The 26,548-nt window shown below is 47.3% G+C and overlaps 1 protein-coding gene across 1 annotated transcript in view; it reads right to left on the bottom strand.

The window, feature by feature from the left end:
• The window catches only part of TIMM44 (translocase of inner mitochondrial membrane 44), a 473,841-nt gene that overhangs the window by 15,337 nt on the left and 431,956 nt on the right, over positions 1 to 26,548 (bottom strand). The window contains exon 12 of the mRNA XM_068271176.1: positions 25,879 to 25,989. Coding sequence (XP_068127277.1) covers positions 25,879 to 25,989 — 111 coding nt within the window. The remainder of the gene's footprint in view (positions 1 to 25,878; positions 25,990 to 26,548) is intronic.

Genomic DNA, 26,548 nt, shown 5'->3' with positions numbered 1-26,548 from the left:
TCTACTATATGATATATTTAACTGCCATTTATTATCATAACAACCAATGATTTTTACAGAAAAATCATGACAATTAACAAGGTTGCCCAAACATTTGCATCCCACTGTACTCTGTAAAGTGCTGCAGAAGATGTCAATGCTATATAAATACATAATAATAATATGGTAGGACATTAGACTATAACTATGGTAGGGATGAGATTGCGTGCTCCTCTGAGGACAGTTAGTGACTTGACTATGTACTCTGAAGTGCTGTAGAAGACAACAGTGCAGAAGCCCCAGGTAAGTAAAAGCCATCTAAGCTTCCCCCCCCCCGGGGCTTCCTTTACAGTGTACCTGAGACAGGGAAAAAAATATATACATAACTGGAGCTTCCTCTAGCCCCCTCCAGACTGATCGCTCCCTCGCTGTCCTCTGCCACCTGGATCATCCACAATCGGCCCCGGAAAGTCCTCCAGTCAGAACAGACGCAGTCCAGCTGTGCATGCGCAGAATGCCCCAGACTGGAGGCTCTCCGGGGGCAATTGCGGACAATCCAAGGTGGCGGAGGACAGCAAGGGGACTGGAGGAAGCCCCAAGTATGTATATACAGGATCTTCTTAAAAAATTAGCATACTGTGATAAAGTTCATTATTTTCTGTAATGTACTGATAAACATTAGACTTTCATATATTTTAGATTCAAATACACACAACTGAAGTAGTTCAAGCCTTTTATTGTTTTAAAATTGATTATTTTGGCATACAGCTCATGAAAACCCAAAATTCCTATCTCAAAAAATTAGCATATTTCATCCGACCAATAAAAGAAAAATGTTTTTAAAACAAAAAAAGTCAACCTTCAAATAATTATGTTCAGTTATGCACTCAATACTTGGTCGGGAATCCTTTTGCAGAAATGACTGCTTCAATGCGGCGTGGCATGGAGGCAATCAGCCTGTGGCACTGCTCAGGTGTTATGGAGGCCCAGGATGCTTCGATAGCGGCCTTAAGCTCATCCAGAGTGTTGGGTCTTGCATCTCTCAACTTTCTCTTCACAATATCCCACAGATTCTCTATGGGGTTCAGGTCAGGAGGGTTGGCAGGCCAATTGAGCACAGTAATACCATGGTCAGTAAACCATTTACCAGTGGTTTTGGCACTGTGAGCAGGTGCCAGGTCGTGCTGAAAAATGAAATCTTGGCCTTAAAGCTGCAGCTTGGCCTTAAAGCTGCAGTGGCCAATTTTAAGAAAAAGTGCCTGGTCTTTAGGGGGGGTTAACACTGCGGTTCTCAAGTTGTTAAGTCAAGCAATTCAGAGTAGCAAGTACAGGGTTAATGACTGTGCAGTCACAGCAATATTAACTATGTGGTATTCACATTCACATTAAATCCACAAGCAGGCTGTGCTGTGAGTCAAATTGTGAAAAGCAGCTGCAACAAGATATGTGCTTTACGAGAACAAGATAAGGATCAAAGCAAGCAGGGAATGGGATGATTACAAATCAATCTGCTATAGCTTAACCACTTGAGGACCCACCCTTTACCCCCCCCTTAAGGACCAGCGCTGTTTTAGGTGATCTGTGCTGGGTGGGCTGTGCAGCCCCCAGCACAGATCAGGGTGCAGGCAGAGCGACCAGATCGCCCCCCTTTTTTCCCCACTAGGGGGATGATGTGCTGGGGGGGTCTGATCGCTCCTGCCTGATGGGTGTTGCGGGGGGGGGGGCACCTCAAAGCCCCCCTCCGCGGCGACATTCTCCCCCTCCCTCTCCTATCTGTCTCCTCTGGGGCTATCCGTCCTGTGCAGCCAGTGACAGGCTGTCCCCTGTCACATGGCGGCGATCCCCGGCCGCTGATTGGCCGGGGATCGCCGATCTGCCTTACGGCGCTGCTGCGCAGCAGCGCCGTACAATGTAAACAAAGCAGATTATTTCCGCTTGTGTTTACATTTAGTCTGCGAGCCGCCATCGGCGGCCCGCAGGCTATTCACGGAGCCCCCCGCCGTGAATTGACAGGAAGCAGCCGCTCGCGCGAGCGGCTGCTTCCTGATTAATCAGCCTGCAGCTGGCGACGCAGTACTGCGTCGCTGGTCCTGCAGCTGCCACTTTGCCGACGCGCGGTATGAGTGCGCGGTCGGCAAGTGGTTAATAGGTTTCCCCTCTCACCCTTCTCCGTAATCCTGAAGCCTGACGTATGTCTGTTGTCCTCACCGCAGGCAGGGTCCGTCTGAGCCGGAGGGTCACATTGTGAGCACTTCAGCAGAAAGGTGTTGGTATTCCCAAAGGTGGTGGTAGCAGCAGCAGCAGCAATATTCATCCTCAATATGCACATCTCTTTGAAAACCATAGCCAGTCCCACCCCCCACAGTGACATGTGCACTGCTGACTCTTCCACCCACTCAACGGTAATTGGGCCACACTCCTCCCAGGAAGTGTTGTGTGTTCCTTGCCAGGCAACTGGGAGAGGCCATCCTGTAAAGATGACTGCAAGAGCACAGCGCAGAATGTGACTGCAGTGCCTGAAGAGAAAAAGAGTCCCTGGCGGCTGGCGGAGGAACACAGTACTTCAGCGGCACCCCTGCAAAACTAAATATTCGATGCGGCCGGGCTGCTCCTGTTGCCCAACCTGACAGTAGCGCCGCCACTGGCCAAAATTGCTCTTTGGATGGACGCCTGACAGAAAATACAGGCAGGAACGGACAGACTATTTTGGGGGGCAGTAGTACAGACTGTCCGTATTTATACGGACGCTTGGCAACCCTGCTCCCTAGCAGTATTGACGGTTATACACGTCAATACAAAACATCAAAGTATTAGTAAACAGGCCATGCTCAGTGGGATTGTCAAATAATAGCAGTACTTATCACTTTGAAGTAAACCAGTATCACAGCTGCAAGCAGTATCCTCTTGCTCAAGGCACTGTAATAAGATGTATTTAAATGCTGCTGCGCTCTATGGTGGTAAAAAGTCCTTTTCCTCAAATACAAAACATGCTGTGAACAGTATTCATGTGCATACATGTCAATACTCTCCTGCACTGTATACTAGGCCATTGCTTGACACATTAAAAGGTTATGAAAATTAATTGGATCACTTTTTGCACAGAAATCCTGGGGAAATTGAACACCAGGAAGGTTAACCACCTCACACCGTAACCCGCCGGCGGGTTTCAAAATGAGCGATCAGCCAATAGAAAGTGTATAATACACTTTGTTTATGTAACAAAGTGTATTATACAGGCTGCCTCCTCCTCTGATGGTCTCTTTGTCGTGCGACCATCAGAGAGGATGGCAGCCCAGTAAGTAAAAACACACACACACACACACACTTTTCACACACACAGACCTCCCGATCGCTCACCCCAGCCCTCAGAACCCCCCCTGATCACCCCAGCAGACCCAAGTTTGCACCGAAGCACCCCCCTAAAAACCCATCAATCACTCCCTGTCACTAACTGTCAATGCTATCCCCTAGATTAGGTCCCTAACTACCTCCTAGGGTCCCTTTGTATGCATCTGCCTTACCCACTGATCACCTGCTATCACCTGTCTATCACCCCTTGTCACCACCACCCATCAGAGAAGACCCTAAACTGTCCCTTGGGGGCACCTGATCACCCACCCAGACCGGCAGATTGCCCTCAGACCCCCCCTCCTGATATCCTCCCCAGTGCATTGTTTACATCTATTCTCCCCTGTAATCACTCACTGATCTCCCATCGGTCACCCCCTGTGTCTGCCACCCATCAGATTAGGACCCAATCTGCCCCGTGCGGGCACCTAATCAACCCCCCAGATCGCCCTCAGACCCCCCCCCCCCCCACCCCCAATCACCTTCAGTGCATTGTATTTGATTGTGCTGACATTGTATTTGATTGTGCTGACATTGTATTTGATTGTGCTGACATTGTATTTGATTGTCCCGTGATCGGCTTTGATTGTCCCGTGACCGGCTTTGATTGTCCCGTGATTTGATTGTCCCGTGATTGGCTGTGATTGCCCTCTGATTGGCTTTGATTGTCACGTGATTTGAGTGACCTGTGATTGCCTTTGATTACCTTGTGATTGGCTTTGATTTCTCGTGATTGGCTTTGATTGTCCCGTGATCGTTTCTGATTGCCTCTGATTCCCCACTCGCCACCAGCCCCACCCCCACCCCAGATCACCCCCCTGTCACTATCCTAGTGATCTAAAAACAGTGATCAGTGAAAACTGTCACTTTTTTAGTATCACTAGTGTTAGCAGTTAGGCCAGTTAGCTAGGCCCCTTTGTTAGTGTCAGTTAGTGCTCAGCCCACTGCACCACAGTCACTAATTAGCGTCATCACTGTCGCAAATCACCATTGGTACTATATAGTATCAGTAAGTGATCATTACTGATCGCAGCCAGATCTATATTAGGGTCACTAGGATGCACTAAAAAACGCAGTGTTTGCCCGATCAGGCGTGATCGTTCGTCTGCACTTGCATTCAGCCCGCCCCTCCACAGTGACAGAATTTTTTTTTCCTGATCATTGCAAAAAAACACTGTACAATAGCTGTGGCACTGTAAAGATCAGTTTTGATTCAGTGGACTCAGTGACCACAGCTTTCTGCTCCTCAAGTACTCCCTTTTGCTAGGTAGGTGCCCTTTTTTTCTGGGTAGTCTCAGAGGAATACCCCCTAAATTTAGCAGTCCACCATGGCAAGAAAGGGGTATTCCGATGATGAGGCGTATAGGTACATGGTCCAGTTGGATGAGGACGATTAGGACGCCTCATTCGACGAATCTTCTGGGTCAGAGTTTGAACCTGTAGAGAGCAGTGGCTCTCTGACCGATAGTGATGACAAGGTTGAGGTCCCCTTTCACCGCCCAGTCTGGAGTCCAAGTGGAGACAGATAATCTAGGATCGGTCCTAGACTTTTTCTATCTGTTCATCACCCAGGATCTCTGAGACTTAGTCATAGCAGAGACCAACTGTAAGGCCACACAATATATAACCGCCAATCCGAATAACTTCCTTGCCCAGCCTTGTTGTCGGTGGATGCCAGTCCAAGTTTCCAAAATTAAATTTTTTTTGGGCCTTCTCCTTCACATGGGACTAGTAAAACAGAATGTGTTGCGGTCTTATTCGTCTACGGACCCAACATATCACGTTCCCTTGTACTCTGCTGCCATGTCCAGGACACGATTTGAGAACATCCTGCGCTTCTTGCACTTCAATAACAACGAAAACTATCATCAATGTGACCACCCTTGCTTATGACTGGCTCCACAAAATCCGGCCCCTCATAGACCACCTGTCATCCAGATTTGCAGATGCTTATACCCCTGAACAGGACATCTACGTAGACGAGTCCCTCATACGTTTTACCGGGCACCTTCGCATCAAAAAGTACATCCCAAGCAAGCGCGCCCGGTATAGGGTGAAACTGTATAAGCTCTGTGAAAGGGCCACAGGCTATACATCTTATTTTAGAGTCTATGAGGGAAAAGACTTCAAATTGGAGCCGGTCGGATGCCCTGACTACCTGGGAAGCAGTGGAAAGGTTGTGTGGGACTTGGTGTCACCCTTGTTCCAGAAGGGGTACCATCTTTATGTGGACAATTATTACACAAGTGTGGCCCTCTTTCAGCACTTAAAAATAGAAGGAATCCGATGCTGTGGCATCCTGCGGCCTAGTCGCCAGGGCTTCCCCCAACGGCTCATTACCACCAGACTTCAACGGGGGCAGAGGGCCGACTTGTGTGCCGACGACCTGCTCGCGGTGAAATGGAAGGACAAGAGGGACGTTTACTTTCTGTCCACCATTCACGCAGACACGACAGTCGAAATTCAACGGCGAACTGAGGTCATTGAAAAACCCCTTGTCGTCCACGACTATAATACTAACATGGGAGGGGTGGACTTCAATGACCAGAGGTTAGCGCCCGATTTAATTTCCCGGAAAACAAGACGCTGGTATAAAAAAGTGTCTTTTTACCTCATTCAATTGGCAATTTACGAAAGCTTTGTTCTCTACAGTAAGGCTGGGAGAACTGGATCGTTTCTTCAATTTCAGAAACAGATCGTTATGGAACTCCTGTATCCAGGAGGTGCCGTGGCCCAACCCCCAGATGCAACTAGCCGGCTGCATGGAAGGCATTACGCCTATCAAATTCCGAGTACCCCAGGTCACCGCATCCGAAGAAAACGTTGTCGTGTCTGCATCAGGGCTGGAATAAGGCGTGACACCACTGTTTACTGTCCCACCTGTCCTGACCAGCCTGGCCTATGCCTAGGGGAGAGGTACACTATTAGAGAGTAGGGAACTCCAGACACAGCAGTAGGCACATAAGGGTCTCTCAGTGCTATTTCACACTGCTGCGATGCGTTAGGGCAAATTGCCTAGCGAAAGTCACACTTTGAGGTCCCCCCCTACGCCGGAAGTGCTTGACTTAACGCTAGTGCATGGCTACGTTACTGCGTGGCTTCTGCGGCAAATTAGGTCGGCCCGGAAGCCATGTTAGTCTATGGCGACGCAGTTCATTACTAGGCCGAATGCTTCTCTTGTGGTATTCCCTGAAGGTCTGTTTTGGGCGATACGGTGTGGCAGGCTCGACCCACCGGATATGCCAACATGCAGTGTGAAACCAAACATCTAGTTTCGAGAGACCCTAATACACAGGGCTGCCAGAACCCTCTCCTTTCACTTGGGACAAAATGCGTAATGTACTTCGCCACAACTCTGTTTTGTACTTCGCACATTGTCCCATGGGGGAGGAGAGGTTTGTCCTCGGAAGGCAAGTTTAAAAAAACAAAAACAGGTGAGCAGAAAAGTTAATGTTCGGTTCACAATATCACGGTTTTGTTTGAAGAAGTTTATAAATGTTAATGAAGTTACTGCTTTGCTGCTTGCTTTTTTTTTTTTTTTTCTTCCCATCCATTGCCCTTCTAGGTGGACCGAGCGACTGACCAACCAGCTGCAGCACTGATGGTGCATCCTGACAGAAGCATTGCACAAAATTGGTGCATGCAGCGCTGCAGGACGGGATTTCTCCTCTGCAGTAAAAAAGATACGTTTGCCGAGGCATATGAGCTGAGGGGCGGTGTTGGAGTTCCTATGCTTTGGCAAGCACTTTGTATCAAAAAAGAACTCTGGCAATGATTTGTTCATCCACATCGATCGGTGTAAGTGGATAAATCGGGTTTGCCAGGGCATACGAGGTGAGTGCATTTGGACGTTTTTGGGTGGCAGCTCCTATGTCCTGGCAGACGCCTTCCCCTCATTTTTTTCACATTTTTTTGGCAGATATTTTTTCATCCACATTGATTGATTGATTGTTTGACGGTCATTTTTCCTTTCAGCCCAGAGTGCATTACCCGAATGCCCAATATAAGGAGTATAGCAGAAACTCCTAATACTGGCCATACATGTAATGATTGCAGAGACCCTAAAATGCCAGGACAGACCCACAAATGATGCCATTTTGGAAAGAGGACACCTCAAAGTATTCCGTGAGGTGCATGGTGAGTTCATAGAAGATTTTATTTTTTGTCACAAGTTTTTTTTTTCCACAAAATGTCATTTTCCGCTAACTTGTGACAAAAAATAAAATTTTCTATGAACTCACCATGGCCCTCATGGAATACCTTAGCGTGTATTCTTTCCAAAATGGGGTCATTTGTGGGGTTTGTTAACTGTCCTGGTGAGTTGGGGGGTGCTAAATTGTAAGCACCCTTGTAAAGCCTACAGGTGCACATTGGACTTTGTGCCCCTTAGCACAGTTAGGGTGCAAAAAAGTGCCACACGTGGTATTGCCGTACTCAGGAGAAGTAGTATAATGTGTTTTGTGGTGTATTTTGACATATACCCATGCTGGGTGCGAGAAATATCTCTGTAAATGACAATTTTTTGATTTTTTTTTTACACACAATTGTTCATTTACAGAGATATTTCTCCCACCCTGCATGGGTATGTGTAAAAATACACCCCAAAACACATACTAACAACCCGCCAAAGGGCGAGCCCCTGTGGGACATGGTCACTGAACACATCAAACATCTCACAAACAGAGCCGAAGTTGCCCCTAACAAACGCTACAGAGGAAGAAGAGCCGGCGCACTCGTGAGACTCAAGAGGAAGGGCCTTCGCTCCTCCATTCCTGCCATCCTGTTAGCGAATGTTTGCTCTCTGCCCAGCAAAGTGGATGAGCTGCTCCTACTACTTAGCAGCAAATCCTCGATCGGTAGGAACACCCCGGTCCTCTGCTTCACCGAGACCTGGCTGAGCGAACGTGTCCCTGATCACTCCCTGCTTGTACCAGGCTACGACCTTCTCCGTGCGGACCGTGACCCCACGCTCTCTGGGAAAAAGAAAGGAGGGGGCATTTGCTTTTATATTAACACCACCTGGTGTACCAACACCTCCATCCTCAGCAAGGCCTGCACGCCGGAAGTCGAGTTTCTAGCCGTCATCTGCAGACCACAGTACTCCCCCAGGGAGTTCTCATCTCTAATTCTTGTCGGAGTCTACATCCCACCTGACGCTAGCACAAAGGATGCTCTACGAATACTCAGCAACAGCATCTCACGGTGGGAGACCGCCCACCCAGAGGCCCTCTTCATCATCCTGGGCGACTTCAACAACGCAAATCTGCGGCAGGAGAAGCCCCGTTACAAGCAGAACATCACCTGCCCCACCAGGCACGTCAAAACCCTGGATCACTGCTACACGGTCCAGAAGGACGCATACAAGGCCTGCCAGGGTGCCCCACTGGGAAACTCCGATCACAACCTAATCCATTTGATCCCCACCTACACGAGGCTCCTGGAGACCGCTAAGCCCACTATCAAGTCTGTCAAGAAGTGGACAGATGAGGCCAAGCTGGAGCTGCAGGCGTGCTTCGACTGCACTGACTGGTCATCCTTGGAGGCACCCACCCTTGATGAATGGTCGGAGAATGTCACCTCCTACATCAGTTTCTGTGAAGAAATGTGCATCCCTTCTAAGACCCTCAAGGCCTACCCCAATAACAAGCCCTGGTTCAACAATAAGCTGCGCCAGCTTCGAAAACGCAAGGAGCAGGCGCACAAGTCTGGCTCCCAAGATGAGTTTAAGGAGGCCAGGTACGCCCTGAAACGGGAACTGCACGCCGCAAAGAGAGCCTACTCTGACAAGCTGGGACTCCGTCTCCAATCCAACAACTTGAGGGAGGTATGGCAAGGCCTAAGAGCGGTCACTAACTTCAAACCCCCCCCTCAAACGGTGACCCCAAGCACTCAGCTGGCCGAGGAACTGAACGAGTTCTACTGTAGGTTCGAGCAACAGCCCAAACAGGTCGGGACTCCGGGGTCGGTGATGACAGCGGCACCCTCCTCACTGAGTGACCAAGACATCACTGCATCGGTTGCAGTCCAAGAAGCAGAAGTCCTCATGCTGCTTCGCAAGCTCAACCCCAGGAAGGCTTCAAGCCCGGATGGAGTGTCATCGAACTGCCTAAGAACCTGTGCAGACCAGTTGGCTCCGGTCCTCACCACTCTATTCAGAAAATCGCTAGCGGAAGGTACAGTCCCCTCCTGTTTCAAGAGGTCCACAATTGTACCAGTCCCAAAAAAGCCAGGCAGCACAGACCTCAACAACTTTAGACCCGTGGCTTTAACACCTACCATTATGAAGGTTCTAGAACGGCTAGTCCTCACTCACCTGAAACGCACCACTGATGCACTGCTTGACCCACTCCAATTTGCATACAGGGCCAACAGGTCCATTGAGGACGCCATAAACATCACCCTGGCACACATCATGGAGCACCTCGACCTGCCTGGCTCCTATGCCAGAATCCTGTTCCTGGACTTCAGTTCAGCCTTCAACACGATCTGCCCAGACACCCTGGTTGACAACTTGGCGCAGCTCGGTGTTGACCCCACACTTCGCGCATGGGTCAAGAGCTTCCTTTCAGACAGGACACAACAGGTCAAGCTCGGAAACTGCTCCTCCAGCATGAGAACTACCAATACAGGGGCACCTCAAGGGTGTGTACTGTCCCCGCTTCTATTCTCTACGTACACCAATAACTGCACTTCCGCCTCAGACTCCGTCAAGGTCATCAAATTTGCTGACGACACAACAATCATTGGTCTCATCGGCGAAAACGGAGAGCGGGAATACCGCAGGGAGATCGGGAGAATATGCGAGTGGTGCAAGAACAGCAACCTGGTCCTCAACGCAACAAAGCCTGTTGAGCTGATTGTCGATTTCAGGAGGAACCCTCCCACCCACCCACCAGCCTGCATAGGCGAGACCGAAGTCTCCAGAGTATCATTAGTCCGGTTCCTCGGCACAACCTTATCCACTGATCTAAGGTGGGAACAGAACACCATCAAAATTCAGAAGAAGGCACAGCAGAGGCTTTTTTTCCTGCGTCAACTTAAAAAATTTGGTATGCCTCGGGAGCTGCTGACCAGCTTCTACACCGCTACCACGGAGTCCATTCTTTGCTCCTCAGTTATCGTCTGGTATGCCCGCGCAACGGCCAGCGACAGACATAAACTGCAAAGAATCATTAGTGAGGCGGAAAGGATCATCGGATTGCCTCTGCCACCTCTTGATCTCCTCCACGCGGCTAGGATGAGGAAGAGGGCTACCAGGATTTCCTGCGACCCCGCCTACCCTGGCAACCGCTTTTTTGAGCCCCTCCCATCCGGCCGCCGCTTCCGAACTATCCCAACCAAGACCACAAGACACAGGAATTCTTTCTTCCCCCAGGCAGTTCTGCTGCTCAACAACTCTGACCCCTGATTCTTCTGTCCCAGTTCGCAACCAGCATACTTCCCTTAGTGGCAACCAGCATACTTCCCTTAGTGGCTCTTCTGCCTTCTCTTCTGCATCCCTAACACCCAATATCTCAATAGATGTTATCGCACTGTTATGCTGCTAGTATGTGGAACTGTAGCCGCAAATGTATTGTAAATGCTGTCAGTATGTGTAATTGTCACTGAATAACATGTAAAATGTACAACTGCCCAAGCCATGTGTACCACAAGCAATTCCGAGTACGGCACCACCGTACTTGGCGAATAAATCCATCTTGTATCTTGTATCTTGTACTACTTCTCCCGAGTACAGCGATACCACATGTGTGGCACTTTTTTGCACCCTAACTGCGCTAAGGGGCCCAAAGTCCAATGAGTACCTTTAGGATTTCACAGGTCATTTTGAGACATTTGTAGTTTTCTTCTAAGAAATCAAACAGACTCCGGCACTCCAGCAAAATCTTCTCTTTATTCGCGCCACATGTTACAGGTACAAAAAGCACCCCTCAGTCTACAGCTGTTTCACGTGTATCACACGCCTCTTCAGGACACGTGTCATTTTGAGACATTTGGTTTCAAGACTACTCCTCACGGTTTAGGGCCCATAAAATGCCAGGACCGTATAGAAACCCCACAAATGACCCCATTTTAGAAAGAAGTAACGTTCAATCTAACTTACCATTTCAACATGGCTTTGGAAGATGTGTCATGTTTAGAGTACCAGAGTTCCTGATAAAGAAGGGAAATAAGCCCATCGGGAAGTGGGTAGGACAAAGCAATCTTTTCTAGGTTAGAAGTAGTTAAAGGCAAGCCATGTGAGTGCCGTGATCGTACGAAGTGACCGATCTGTAAGTACCTAAAAGCTTCTGAGTCTTGTAAATTACATTTTTCCTGTAGTTGTATCCAAGACAAGGGGAGGCCATCTCTCAGTAAATCACCTATGTAGTTTATTCCTCTAGATTTCCAATTACTCAAAGCTAACCCCCAGACTCCCGGGGGGAATTCCACATTATAAAATAATGACTCTAAGCTGGAGTGTCGACCTAACTGATCTAACATTTTAACAAAGGTCTTTTTTAACAAGAGGGACTCATGAATGGGAAGCGGGAGAGTGTTAGAACCAAGACAAGGCTTAGGAGTCCAAATAAGGGTACTGATTGGAAAAGGGGAAATCATTTCTTGTTCTAAGTCCACCCATCTGACTGATCCCCTGGGAGAAGACCACTGTAATAGCTGCGCTAATCTGGCTGTGTAATAGTAATGCATAATACTAGGAGCACCTAGCCCCCCCTGAAGTGTGTGACGAGTTACATGTAGGTATTTGATTCTGGGTCTCCTACCCCCCCCCCCCCCCCCCCAGATGAAGTTGGTAATTTTAGACTGCAAAACTTCCACATCTTTTCTGACGACTCTAATAGGTAGCGCCCAAAACAAATACAAAATTTTAGGTAGTGATGTCATTTTCACTGAGTAAATACGCCCCAATAGGGATATGCGATAGGTTTGCCACTCTTCCAACAAACTATAAAGCTTTTTGAATATTGGGGTGTAGTTTAATTTGTATAGGTCTTCAGGATTCTGAGATAGGGTTACTCCCAAGTATCTGATTCCAGCCGGTTTAAATCTAAAGCCAAAGGAGCGAGAAAAAGATGTCTGTTGCTCAGCAGTAATACCAAATGGAATGGCCTCAGACTTGCTATGATTGATTTTAAAACCCGAGAAGATACAGAATCGGTCAATTTCTTGGAAAAGATTTGGTAGGGAGACTGTGGGGTATTTAGGTGGTAGGTTGTATGACCGAGCAATAAACCGTGAAAGCTGCAGTGGTCTGAATGGAAAAAAGGCTCTGGTCCTTAAGGGGCGAAAAGACTGTGGTCCTTATGTGGTAAAAGGGGTCGTAAGCTGCAGTCCGCAAGAAGCTGAGGAATTCAACTCAGCAGTCACGTCAGCAGATGCTGTGTCTTTTAGTAAAATATTTGAGTCAAATCAATTCAAAGATTGCTTTGCTTCTCACTGTAATAGGTTAGCCACCACTATGGTCACTGAAGTGCAACAGGAGGACAGTGTGTCATCCTGTAATATGCTGCAGGTAGATGCAGTTCCCACCAACAAGTGAGTCTATCAGTCTCTTATAATACAATACTATTTACTGTGTGAGAGCCCTCTCACACTGGTGCAGTGGGTCATTTAACCGTACCTCACCGCTATGCTAATGAAAGTCTATGGGTGCTCTCATACAGCATGCGGTGCACCGGAAGTTGCTGATCTACAACATGGACAAACCAACATTACTGCGTGACCTCTGCGACGACGTATGATGGACCGGAAGTCATGTAAGTCTATGGTAACGCAGGGTTTGCCAAAATGTTAGAATTGCTGCGCGCATTCATGGAAGCGTATTTTTACAATATGCTTCCGCGCTCGTCCGTATCTCTAAAGCAGGAAGTGTCTGCAAGCAACCATCACATCCTCTCTGGATCCCAGCCAGAAGGGGATTACTGCATACTAACGTGGTAATCCCCAAAGACCTGTTTTTAGGGCTGCACTGCAATGCAGCCTTACTCTATAACACGGCAGGAGCCACTCAGTCTCCTGTTATAAACAGAATTATGGATGCTAGAAACTGGACCAAGAAAATAAAGTTCACTGATTAGCTGTCCAGCAATTTCTCAGCACTTTGCAAAACGTTTAGTTATCCTGTGCAAGACAGACTCATAGGTGTCCGCCACCACACATACAATGAAAATGGCGTCTGGTACCAGATTTGTAAAATATATCAAAAGCTTTTAGTCACTTTCCACAATATAAAAGTTCACTTAAAATTACTTATATTGCAGGTTTCTGCAAACAGGGCACATATGCATGTAACCACTTCAAATAATCATGCACTTCCACAGTGCTCTCTGCAAGATAAAGATTTCTTTCTGCAAATCTATCAGGTATAAGCTTGCCTGCACTCCAACCCGACTCAGGCTTCACCATTACGGCTCCGTCAGTGATTATAGAGAGAAGCAGTGATTCTATAACACTGGTTAGAAGCACTTCAGTATCTTCACCTCATGTTACATAGAGCCTTGTCCTGGTACTGCTCACACTGACCAGCTACATATGTTTATGCAGAAAATAGGGAAGGCAGATACTGTTAGCTAAATTGTTGCATGCACAATGGTAATGACTTTAGAAAGCTGAAGAACATGCTCTTGAAAACATCTCATCTGCCACCCAAGCAGGGGCACTTCTAGCACCAGGCACTACAGGCGATTGCCTGGAGTGCCGTGCGGGGGGGGGGGGGGGGGGGGCAAGGCGCAGCCACGGTGGGACCGCTCCACCCACCGTTACTACAGTCTGTGCTGAGGAAGTTTGTTTAGTTAAAATCTATGCACGGACAGTGCACCCTGTGCTCTCCAGCGCCTCCGCTGCCGCCTCTATGCAGCCCCCGGAGGCCCGGCCAATAGCAGTGTTCAACACACTGCTCTACCACGTTCCTACTCTTCCGTTCTGCCTCCTTATTAGTCTTTAATTAGCTAGCAGCCTGGCCCCCTTTCTACAGCAACAGCAGCATGGGTACCTTGTTTACCTTGTGTGGCACCGCCTCTTACTCAGCCGGGCATTCAGGAACCTGCTGCAACTAGCCAGACTGAGTCCCTCTGCTGTGCCTCCTGGCCCTGCGTGGCTGCATCCTCTGACTCCCTCCCAAACTTGTGGGCATGTCTCCCCCAGTCCCCAGACAGTAGTAAGCGAGGTAGTGGTTTCCCCCCGCCCCCTTGCGTGCATGGGCTGACTGCTCTCAGAGGTCCAACTTCCTGGCAGCAGAGTGGTGATGAGACAGATTGAGTAGGATGATCTGCAGACTGCACCTAATTCAGTGTAGCCAGCCTCACAGTGCCCTGTCAGCTACAGCACATGCTCCTGTTTCTATGGGTAAAGGGACATGCTTTGATTTTGATGTCTGTATCTTGCCAGTGGGCGGTGGGTGGGGAAGTCATTCACTACCTAATGCTGATGAATGATGTTGGAGAGAGGGACAAAAGACTACCTGGGGCGGTGGAAGAGGGAAGTGTTATAGAGGGTCTATAAGGGAGCACAAAGCCTGCCTTCAATGTTGGGGAAGGGTTTACTTTTAAAGACTGCATAATACTTTTATCTGTGGGGCAGGGTGTTTTACAAAAATGTACTTAGGAACAATGCCACAGCAATTACCACTTTCTATTGATCAATGTGATCACTAATGTTTTGCACATTGCTTTGTCCAACATGCACTTCTCACAATATATGGGCTCATTTCCACTAGGTGCCATACCCGTTTCTGCCGCAGCTCCTGTTCTCCTGTGAAGCTGTAGTACAAAATCCCTAAGCTGCACCGTGCATGGCTATAAACTGTGAATTTGTACCGCATAGCGATCTTGATGGCAAGACATTAAAAAGAAAGGCAGCATTTACTCGTGACACTTGCAGGCAGCAAAACACTGGGGTCCATATGCAATTCACTTTTTCACCTGAGTTTTCTCCTAGGTGATATTTTTAAACTTGTCAATAAATTACCTTTTAAGCCACCAGCAAGCAAGAAAATACTCAAAATAATTTTGATAGTACTATTTCACCAACTTTTGTGCTGAAAAGTTTTAAATCAGAGATGAAAAATTATCTCCTGGGAGAAAAGTCAGGTGAAAAAGTGAATTGCATATGGCCCTGGGAATCTGGAAATGGGCCCAAAAGCAGTTGTCCGCAACACAGTATTATGATAAACCACATGCCTCATCTCCAAAACTGTTCCCAGAAGTGTTGAATTGATGGGAATCGCACCTCACATGCAGTGCATCGGAACTGACAGCACCGCACACAGTTTCCACAAACTCTAATTTTCTCCTCATGCCTGATACAAACATCCCCCCCTCAAAGCAAATCTGTGGTGTAAAAAATACAAGTAGATGATTACCTCTACTAGGATCTGGGGGTAGGTGGGTGGCTAAAGTCTCAATACGTGGACAAGATAGGGTAAAAAGACAGTGAGAGCCTAGCATTACGGGGGGTGGAGAGGGGGTGGGGGCAGTGTAAATAGTAAGGAGGTTGATAAAACTTCAAGTAGCCCATTTCATGTAACCAAAACTGGAAAATGTGGTGGTAAAAATATAAAGTGCATGGTAACCAATGCTAGGAGCCCTACTAATAAAATGGACAAACTAGAGTTCATTCTGATTGACAAAGGCTATGATATTGTGGAAATTACAGAGACATGGGTGGATGAAAGCCATAACTGGATAGCGAATTTAGAGGGATACAATGCGTTGAGGAAGGACAGAGCAGGTAGAAAAGGTGGAGGGGTTTGTCTCTTTGAACTCTTCTACAGCTGCCATTAATGATGCTACCCATTCTGGTAAAAGCGGCAGATTTCTGTCAACAATACAGGACAGTTTCCCGACTCAAATGGTTACTGAACCAACTAGGGGAAATGCGGTACTGGATTTGATAATTTCAAATAAACCAGATAATGTATCAAATGTGCAGGTTCAAGAACATTTGGGAAATAGTGATCACAACATGATAACGTTTGATCTGGTGACGGATAAGTCGCAGAGCATTGGGACAACTAAAACTATGAATTTTAGAAAAGCAAAGTTCAATCAACTCAGGCAGGCACTAAGTTTGGTGAACTGGGATAATGTACTATGAGGGGAGGACACTGGAGGGAAATGCCAAACAATATTGTAGTAAATATATCCCATATGGAAACAAAACGTCTAGGAATAAAAAAGGCCTCTATGGATGAATAGAAAGGTTAGAGATGAAGTGGAAAAAGAATGCCTATAAGGTCTTGAAACAGCAGGGGACTGAGGCTGCATTAAGCAATTATAAGGAGTGCAATAAAAGTTGTAAAAAATAAATTAGGCTGGCAAAGATTGAAGTTGAAAATCAAAATCGCTAGGGATATCAAATCTAACCCAAAGAAGTTTTACAACTATATCAACTCTAAAAAAAGAAAGGTTGACTGTATTGGACTACTAAAGGATGAGGATAGGAACTCAATGGTGGTTGACCAAGGTAAGGCAGAGTTATTAAATGCTTTCTTTACTTCTGTCGGGAAACATCACTGTTGCAAATTACAGGTGCAGAAGAGTCTCAATCTTCCAATTGTAATACTAAATACTTAACGCAGGAAGAAGTGAAGGCAAGACGAAATAAATTAAAAATAGACAAGCCACCTGGCCCGGATGGCATACATCCTCGGGTCCTAAGAAAATTAAGTTCAGTTATTGATAAACCCCTTTATCTTATCTTTTGTGACTCTCTTAACTGGCAGAGTTCCAGTAGATTGGCGTACAGCGCAGGTTTTTCCATTATTTAAGAAGGGCAAGAAATCAGATCCGAGGAAATTATAGACCTGTAAGCTTAACGTCAGCTGTGTGCAAACTATTTGAGGGGGCACTAAGATATACTATACAAGACTTCATAGTAGAAAATCTTATTTCTCAGCATCAGCATGGGTTTACTAAAGACAGGTCCTGTTTAACTAACATGCTCAGGTTTTATGGGGTAGTGAACGCTAATGTGGATATTGGGAATGCTGTAGATGTGGTATACTTGGACTTTGCAAAGGCCTTGTCACGATGCTGGGATGCTGTTGACCTCCCCACTGCGGAGCGGACTACCTGAGCACAGAGTCTAAGTGACCAAGGGTCTTCACCCACGACCCCTTGAGGGGGAAGCAGGACCACAACCCCTTGAGGGGGAAGTGGGTACTTCGCTGCCTAGTGCCCACCAGGTTGCGCTCAGAATAATCCCACAGTGGTTTGGAGAAAAGAAGACACTACTATGAGGAGAAGGCAGGAGCAAGACTTCAAGCCAGGGTTCAGTAACAAGCCAAGGATCAGGGCAGGCGGCAGACTGGAATAACGAGGTCACAAGCCAAGGTCAGGGCAGGCGGATCAGGCTCAGAAGTCAAGGTCACAAGCCAAAAGGTCAGGGCAGGCGGAGATCAGAGAATAGTCGAGGTACAAGCTGGGGTCAAAACAGGAATCAATCAGGATAATCAGCAGGATAATAGCACAACGCCACAAACTGTCAGAACCAACAGCACTGCCATTGAGGGCAGTGCTGCTTATATACTGTGGGAGATTGGTCTTGGTGCCAGAATTAACGCCTGCGCAGCGCTCTATGCGCGCACTCGCGTGCAACAGTCTGCGCATGCGCGCGCAACTATCTGCGCGCATGCGCGCACCGCCGTGCGCCGGAAACCATGTGGAAGAACTACAAGACCCAGCGTGCTCACGCGCGCGGAAAGACACGCGCACGCGACCGCCGATGACCTCCAGGCAGGTGAGTGTGACAGGCCTTCAACACTGTTCCCAACAAAAGTCTGGTGCAAAAGTTGAGGATGCAAGGACTGGGGAAGAGTCTGTGTGCATGAATAGGTAACTGGCTAATGCACAGAAAACAAAGAGTTGTGGTCAATGGATCATATTCAAAATGGGTGACTGTTAGCAGTGGGGTCCCACAGGGGTCAGTACTGAGTCCAGTGCTCTTCAATTTATTTATTAAAGTGGATCCGAGACCAAGTTAGGATATCCGCATTTTTGTGCTGGTGGACATATTTTGGGGGATTTAAACCCTTTAAATAGCTCTTTTTAAATATATTTCCCAATAAAAACTTCATAAAAATAATAAGCCACACCCCCCCAGCGCATTTAACGCCGCGGCGTTCGGTCCTGGGATGCAAAGGGTCATGGGACCTAATTATAGGCAGGAGGAGGCAGAGGCGGTGATTCAAGTCTGGAGCTGCTGAACTCACGCGATACTAGCGTGAGCAGCACTAGGGGGACTCCGGACACAGTGTAGTGAGGATGCAGGGAGGGGGGTCCGAACTCACTCTTCCATCGCTCACCATGGACTGCTGTAGTGTATAAGTGGGTAGCGTGTCTCTTACCAGCGCTGCCCCTGGACGTTCCCTCTGTGTTGAATCTGTGCAGGCAGAAATGATGGTACACCATCCAGCCAGCAGCTGGCCGCTCTCACGACTTCCTATTCTCTGTATGTCGCGTGTTTACACAGACATGCAGGGAGAGAAGGCAGAGAGCGGCCAGCTGCTGGCTGGACGGTGTACCATCATTTCTGCCTGCACGGATTCAACACAGAGGGAACGTCCAGGGGCAGCGCTGGTAAGAGACACGCTGCGCTCTGATACACACACAGGCAGAGGAGGGGGGCCATGGTGAGGGAGGGATGGGAAGAATTTCTATAGCAGCCTCACTGCACAGAGCTGGAGGATCGGATGTCAGGTAGTACTTTAGCTGCAGCCCCCCTGACCCCCCCCCCCCCCACTATCCCGCCAGCTTTTATTGCTCCCCCATCCAGAATTCTCACAACCCCCAATCACTCTGAATGACCCTTTCCTCACCCTCCCCATGCTGCAGCCTGTCACCACCTTTCCACTCTCTCCCATCACCTTCAGCATGTTGCTAGAATTTCTCATCTACTCTCTCCCCTCCTCTACTACCACCTCTCTCTGCCACCCTTTCCTTTCTTGCTGACCCCCTCTCTGCCACCTTTCTGCCATCCTCCCTTTGCGGGGTCCTCTCTGCCACCTTTCCCCTCCTGTTACCCCTATACCCCCCCTCCCCTCCCGTCTCTTCTCTGCCATTCTCTCCAGCTCACACTGAGCATGCACGGGATTTCAGAGGCAAGGGGAGGAGAGGGGCGTGGTGTTATCACAGGTTGAGGTGTGAAGATGCATAGCTAAAATTACCTGTGTAATGATTACAAGCCTAACATGGCAGCTCTCGTTGTGTCACAGGAAGAAATGTTCATATATTGTTTAAGTTGTATGCAGCCAGATTTACAGTGTAAACCATCTAAACTTTAGATAAGATACAAAGACAAGTTGCTTGTTATAGTTAGTTTTTCACCTTGGATCCGCTTTAATGATCTAGAAGATGCAGTAGAAAGCAATGTTTCTATTTTTGCAGATGATACAAAATTGTGCAGAATCATCAACTCTCAGGAAGATAGTGACATTGCAACAGAATCTGGATAGGATGGCTATATGGGCACATAAATGGCAGATTAAATTTAATGTTAAAAAATGTGAAGTCATGCATTTTGGTCGTACCAATAGTCTAGCACCATACAAAATAAACGGGATACAGATGGGGACATCAAACTTGGAGAAGGACTTAAAGAGTACCTACATTATAAATTACAGTTTGCTTTAAACCTAATAAGTTGCCAAGATATATAAAATCACCCATGATAAAGTGTGAGTTTCTCACCCCCAGGGTATGTTTTCCACTTATAATCTTGAAATCCCCACCCCCAGTGTGAAATTGGGCCAGGGGCAGTTATTTTCTTTCCAAACTATAGGTGCAAGGGATGCTGGGAGATGTCATAACTCCACCCCTCATGTCCATGTGATCTAATCTAGGCAGACAGACTGACATCTTAAGTAAGAATTATAGCAAACAGACATAAGATAGGCTCCTGCAGTTTTCCTGTCTCTTCTCTGAGCTACAGTTTGTGAAAAGAGAAATAATTTGATCCAGGCAGGCATAGAGCAGGGGAGGGAGGGGCAGGGGAGTTAACCATGCTGAAGAGGAGGGCACAATGCTTTCAGCTTCAGGAGGAATAAGGAAGTGGTACATACAGATATAAATGTGAGTCTGTTCTATGAAATATGATGTACCAGATGTAAATTTTCATCTAACTGTACACAGTGCCTAGACTACATATTTGTATTGCCATTCAGACCAAGTTAAATAATCGTACTCAATGCCAAGCCGCTGCAGCTAAAGCTAATAAAATGGGATGCATTAAAAGGGAAATAAAAACTTGAGATGCAAGCATAATATCGCCCCTGTTCTGGTCACCACATTACAAGAAAGATATTGCAGTTTTAGAGAAGGTGCAGAGACGGGCAACAAAACTGATATGAGGGATGGAAGGTCTCACTTACCAAGAAAGGTTAGATAAACTGGGTTTATTTAGTCTAGAGAAAACACGCCTTAGAGGGGATCTAATTAACATGTATAAATACATCAGAGGGCAATATAAAAGCTTGGCAGATGAGCTTTTTGTCCCTAGGCGGTGGTGTTAGGGCGCCAAAGGTGTTCTTGCCTGGAGTGACACAAAGGCTAAAAGTGCCCCTGCACCCAAGTACGTGGGGACTTCTATTAACAAAACTTGTCAAAGAGAATAATGATAAATCTCAGGTGTAAGATTATATTTATACATTTTGTATACAAACTCATGTTGAATTTAACCCCTTCAGTACCAGTGGTCTCTGGCAACTTAAAGAGTAACCGTCGGCATAAAATAAAAAATCAATTATTTATTTTTATCGGGTAAATAAGTAATAAGGATGCTAACCATGCAATTCAAAAGTTAAAACAATACTGTTATTTTTCTTCTCCATAAAACATCATTCCTCAGTTTCCCTTGCTCTTATTTGGTACATTTGCTGCACAAACGAAGTTGCTGGTCATGCTGGGTTTTCTTTTCTTCATCTTTATTTTTCCCTTTAGACTTAACTAATGCAGCCCAATTGGCTGAAGACTCTTTCCCTTCAGTTTTCCCCTCCCACACCTCTGTTTCTCTGTGATTGGTCAATATTTCTCAATGCACTTTCTACTGCAGACTTGGGTGGGAGTGTCAGAAGACTGGGAGGGGGGTGGGCAATGATATACAGACAAAGTAAGGGAAGAAATGATGTTAGGATTGGCTTCAAGATAGACACAGACAAAATGGAAAATCCTAAGATTTTCTCTTTTTTTTGCTATAGAAAAATCAATAAAATCAAAATGTGGACAGTGCAATACATATCCATGTACATTATGTAAGTAAAGCAAGTTTTTATCTACTTATATATGTGTTTTTTTTCTGAGATAGTATGACTGACCGCTCCACTTTAACCATTTCCGCCGCCCGGACGTGAAGCTCACGTCCGGGCGGCAGCTCTGCAGCGCTCCCGCGCTTGGGCGCGCTCCCGCCCGCGACCGCGGGCACGCCCCCGCATCCCCGCTGTGCCGCCCGGTAGCCCTGGGATCAGTGAATGGGAACATGGTTCCCGATCACCGATCCCTTTCCCCCGCAGAAAAACCGAAGCGCTCACCTGTGAGGCTCCGGCTCTTCTGCCCGGAGAGATTTCCGCATCCCCCTTGTACTTCCGCTTAGAGAGAAGTACAAGGAGGGAAACAAAAAACGAAGGTGGCCATCTTGTGGCCAAATAGTAAAACTACAGCTACACATTTTTTACATTACTATTTACACAGCTAACAACATTAAAAATTAACAGTTTATGTCCCACACCAAAATATTACCCAAATAAAAGTTTTAATAGTAAAAAAAAAAAAAAATTACAATTAGAAAAAAAAAAAAAAAGACAAATAGTTACCTAAGGGTCTGAACTTTTAAAATATGCATTTGAAGGGGGTATACTACAAACATTTTTAAAATTATAAGCTTGTAAATAGTGATGGACGCAAAACGGAAACGATGCACCTTTATTTACAAATAAAATATTGGCGCCATACATTGTGATAGGGACAAAATTTAAATGGTATAATAATCGAGACATACGGGCAAATAAAATACATAGGTTTTAATTATGGTAGCGTGGATTATTTTAAAGCTATAATGGCCGAAAACTGAGAAATAATGATTTTTTTCCATTTTTTTCTTATTAATCTTGTTAAAATGCATTTACGGTAAAGTAGCTCTTAGCAAAATGTACCACCCACAGAAAGCCTAATTAGTGGCGGAAAAAACAAGATATAGATCAATAAATTTTGATAAGTAGTGATAAAGTTATTAGCGAATGAATGGGAGGTGAAAATTGCTCTGATGCATAAGGCGAAAAATCCCCGCGGGCTGAAATGGTTAAGGACCAGAGACCGCTGGCACCAAAAACCACCGCATACCTTTGAATTGTCACACTAAATTGCCGCTACCGCCGTGCAGCCGTCGCCTCAGCCCACCCGCTCAGCTGTCTCCTGACAATTTTGATGCTGCATACAATTCACATTACCTTTGTATGAAAGCTATAACTAATAGTAGTGTAAAGACATACTTCAAATTACTACTACTAATAATAATTTTGAGATAAAAAGCAAGACCACTGCTACTGAGCATATTTAATACCATGATGAGCAGGCTCGTCTAAAAGGTGTACTTTAGAGAACCTGCACATCAAAACTCTTCTGCCCCGGCTATGGGCAACACTCCAATCCTGTGACTCCGGCCCAATGAGGGCCGAGTAATAACATGGCCACTGATCTGCAACGTTCTAAATGGGAAGAGTGACCCTCAGGTCAGCTGAACCACTGCCACGCTTCCCAGAAAAGTGCTATCATAAAGCAGTAGATGCAACCTTAAACCTTACATCCCTATTGTTCTGAGAGGGGACAGAGAGACACTGGATCGAAGAAAAAATGATTGAGTAAACATGGGCCAGTGGCGTAGGAATTGCTATAGCAACCATATCATTACTATGGGGCCCGTAGCAGTCCGTAGCCAAGGGGAGGGTCCGGCAGTCATGGCTGTTTTTTAATTAGCAGAACCCCGAGGCCCCCATTTCATTCCCCCTTCACAAATGCCCGGTCCAGGGCCTCCACCATGCCCACACACACTCCACCGCTGCTCTCCCTTGTAGTTCCAGCCAGGCGCTGCTGAGCGTCACTGTTGCCGTGGCAACAGAACACAGAAGCCGGGTCACTGTACTACATGCAGCGGCTCGCCGACTTCCATGTTCTGTTGCCTCGGAAAAAGTGACGCTGCAGTGCCTCCAGAACTATAGTGAAGAGCAGCTGGTGAGAATGTGTCCCCCTAAGTTTTTAATTGATCAAGTCTGCATGTGTTGGGGGGATAAAGGGATGTACTTACTGCGTGTGTACGTGTGTGTGTGTGTGTGGGGGACGGGGCGGTGTGAAGTGGTGCCATGTACAGTTACTGTATGTGTGTGTAACTTATGGGGTGGGGGGGGGGGGGGGGAAGGGAGAGCGGAGTTGAAGGGTGCTAATTTCTGTATGGGATCCGTGTAACTTACTGTGAGTGTGCGTGTGTGGTGTGAAGGGGTGCTATTTACTCTGTGTGTGTGTGTATGTATGTGGACTTAATAACACTCTGTGGATGGGGTGGAACTTACTGTGTGTGTGGGGAAAAGGGGTGTAATTTACTGGGGGGGGGGAGTGTAACACTTGCTGTGTGGGGGGGGTTGAGGAGTGTAACTTACTCTGGGGGGGGGGGGGGGTGGCGTGTGTCTACTGTGTGTGTGTGTGTGTATGTGTGTCAGTTGCATAACTACAGGGGAGCAGCCCCTGCAGTTGTGGGGGGTGGGAGGGCACCATGGCTTCTGAGGGTGTGGTTATGATAGAGGACATGGCGAAAAGAGAGTATGTGTCAGATAGACTGTATCCAAAGGGGACAGCAGCACTGCACCTTCACCTACCGCCTGTCACTGGAGGGGACAGCAGTGTCATCACCCATACCAACCTTGGGCCAGCCAAACAGGTAGACCCACTAGACCACCAGGGACTTGACACGCATGTGGTAGGTAGCAGAAGTGGTCTCACCTATGGCTGGTCAAGCTCAGAGCTACCTGAGACAGTGATTCTACTGATCTCTTGTGTGGGACCTCCAGTAATCCAAGCGTGGCCAGAGTGGTTCCTCCAGCCCAATCCCCGGCTTGTTGTTGTATCTCCCTTGTAGCTGGGTATTGGGCTGGAGGAACCACTGTAGCTGCACTGGGATTGTTTATCGTAGTAGTCCCATAGAAGAGATCAGTGGAATCACCGTCTCAGGTGGCTTTGAATGAAAATTATATCTTCCAAAGGCCTTAGGACTGGCCACTTGTAATACCTCTTATGATTTTGACTAGCCATCTATACAAGATGAGAGCTGCGATGTACCCCATTTTTCGGACCATAAGACACTCCGGACCATAAGACGCACCTAGGTTTAGAGGGCACAAACCAGGGGGAAAAAAATACTAAACCTGGTGCGTCCATGGCGCAGGGGTATCCTGTGGATCTTCTCCCCCCTCAATTATTATGTCCCCCTTGTACCTCTTGTGTCCCCTTTGTACCTTCAGTGTCTCCCTTGTGTCCCCTTTGTACCTTGGGTGTCTCCTTTGTGTCTCCCTCTGCCCCCTTGTGTCTTCCTCTGTCATCTGTGCCCCCTGTGTCCTCTTTAATACCCACCTCTGTCCTCTTACATGCCCCTCTGTGTTAAGTGCCCCCTGTGTCTTCTTAGGTGTCCCGTGTCCTCATATGTGCCCCTCTGTGTCCTCATATGTGCCCCCCGTGTCCTCATATGTTCTCCGTGTCCTCTTATGTGCCTGCCTGTGTCCCTGTGGCAATTATCTCTTATGGGTCACGTTTCCAAGTGTATTCCTGTGTCCCCTCCCGCTCGTAGTCCACTGACCCGACCCCCGTCTCCTGTCATCGCGTGTCTCTCCGTGGATCTGGTGGGCACTGTGCAGGGTGCGGCTTACCGCTAAATGACGGTAGAGTGCGGTGATCTGAAGCGGTAAGCCGCTGAGTGGTCCATGTGTGATCTCTCTCCCTTCACTTCCGAATTGGTGACTAATGCGGAAGTAAAGGGAGAGAGGGCATCGGCTGCACGCATGTACCACTCCACCGCTTACCGCTTCAGATCACCGCACTCTACCATCATTTAGCCGCAGCCTGCACAGTGCCCACCAGATCCACGGAGAGACACGCGGGGACAGGAGACAGAGGGGACGAGTCAGCGGACTACAAGCGAGACCGGGAACAGGAATACACTTGGAAATGACAGGGGAACAGAGGGGCACATAAAAAATGTAATTACTGCTGGGACACGGTTGGGCACATTAGAAGTAATGTAATTGCCGCAGGGTGACAAAGGGGCACCAGGAAACTGAATTACCATGCGGAGATTTCTACCTGGCACATCCGGACCATAAGATGCAGTGACCATAAGACGTCATATGGCCATATGGTAATAAATCATCCTCCCCCACCCCTTAAACACCCCCTACCCCTTTAGTTTTTCAGGCAGGAAATGTTTACATTTCTTCAAAAGCAGAAGGGGGTAATCGATAGCTACAAGTAAACCCAGATTTATTTGACCCATGTGCAAGCTGAACTATTTTGTTTTACTTGCCTGGTCTCCTTCCACAATCTCTCCCTTTTGATTCTTGAGAATCATGACAATTTGAGCCTGGAATGTTATGATAAGTACTGGACCTTGCTCCATCATTTTTCCCATTGGGAGCTGAAAAACAAAATAAGAATGTATAATTATATTACATGAAAGAAAGCAAGGAAGATAAAACATACAAACATGAAAGCAATGTTGTCAGGAACAGAAATACTGGCATGACAAAAAGTACAGATTAACCACTTAAGTCCTTACCAGTGGTCTCTGCCAGAGACTGCTGGTACAGAAACGGCGGAATCCCAACAAATCGCTGCACATACCCGCCGCAACCGCCGTCACCGTCGCACGCCGGGAACCTGGGCCACCCACTCTGCCGTCTCTATGACGGCAAAGATCCTGTGAGCCGGCCAGGAGCTGCTTTCATTGGCTCCTGGCCGTGTATTTCAATGTAAGGCAATGGTAGTTGCTAACATTGAAAGACAGGGCAAGAGGCCAATAAAATCAGCTCCGGATCCACTCACAGGGCTCTGCTGCGACGGGAGACGGTGGGGATTCAGCGGCGAGATCGACGAAAGCGGCGGATGCGCGCAGTTGTGGTGAGTTGAAATCTACGCCCTGGCAGCCATCAAAACAGGGCGTAGATTTAAATCAGCGTGACCCGTAAGTAGTTTAC

The sequence above is a fragment of the Hyperolius riggenbachi genome, chromosome 1 (assembly GCF_040937935.1).
Source record: "Hyperolius riggenbachi isolate aHypRig1 chromosome 1, aHypRig1.pri, whole genome shotgun sequence".
Lineage (NCBI taxonomy): Eukaryota > Metazoa > Chordata > Amphibia > Anura > Hyperoliidae > Hyperolius > Hyperolius riggenbachi.
The sequence above is the reverse complement of the archived record's forward strand: the minus strand, read 5'-3'. Positions and strand labels throughout refer to the sequence as shown.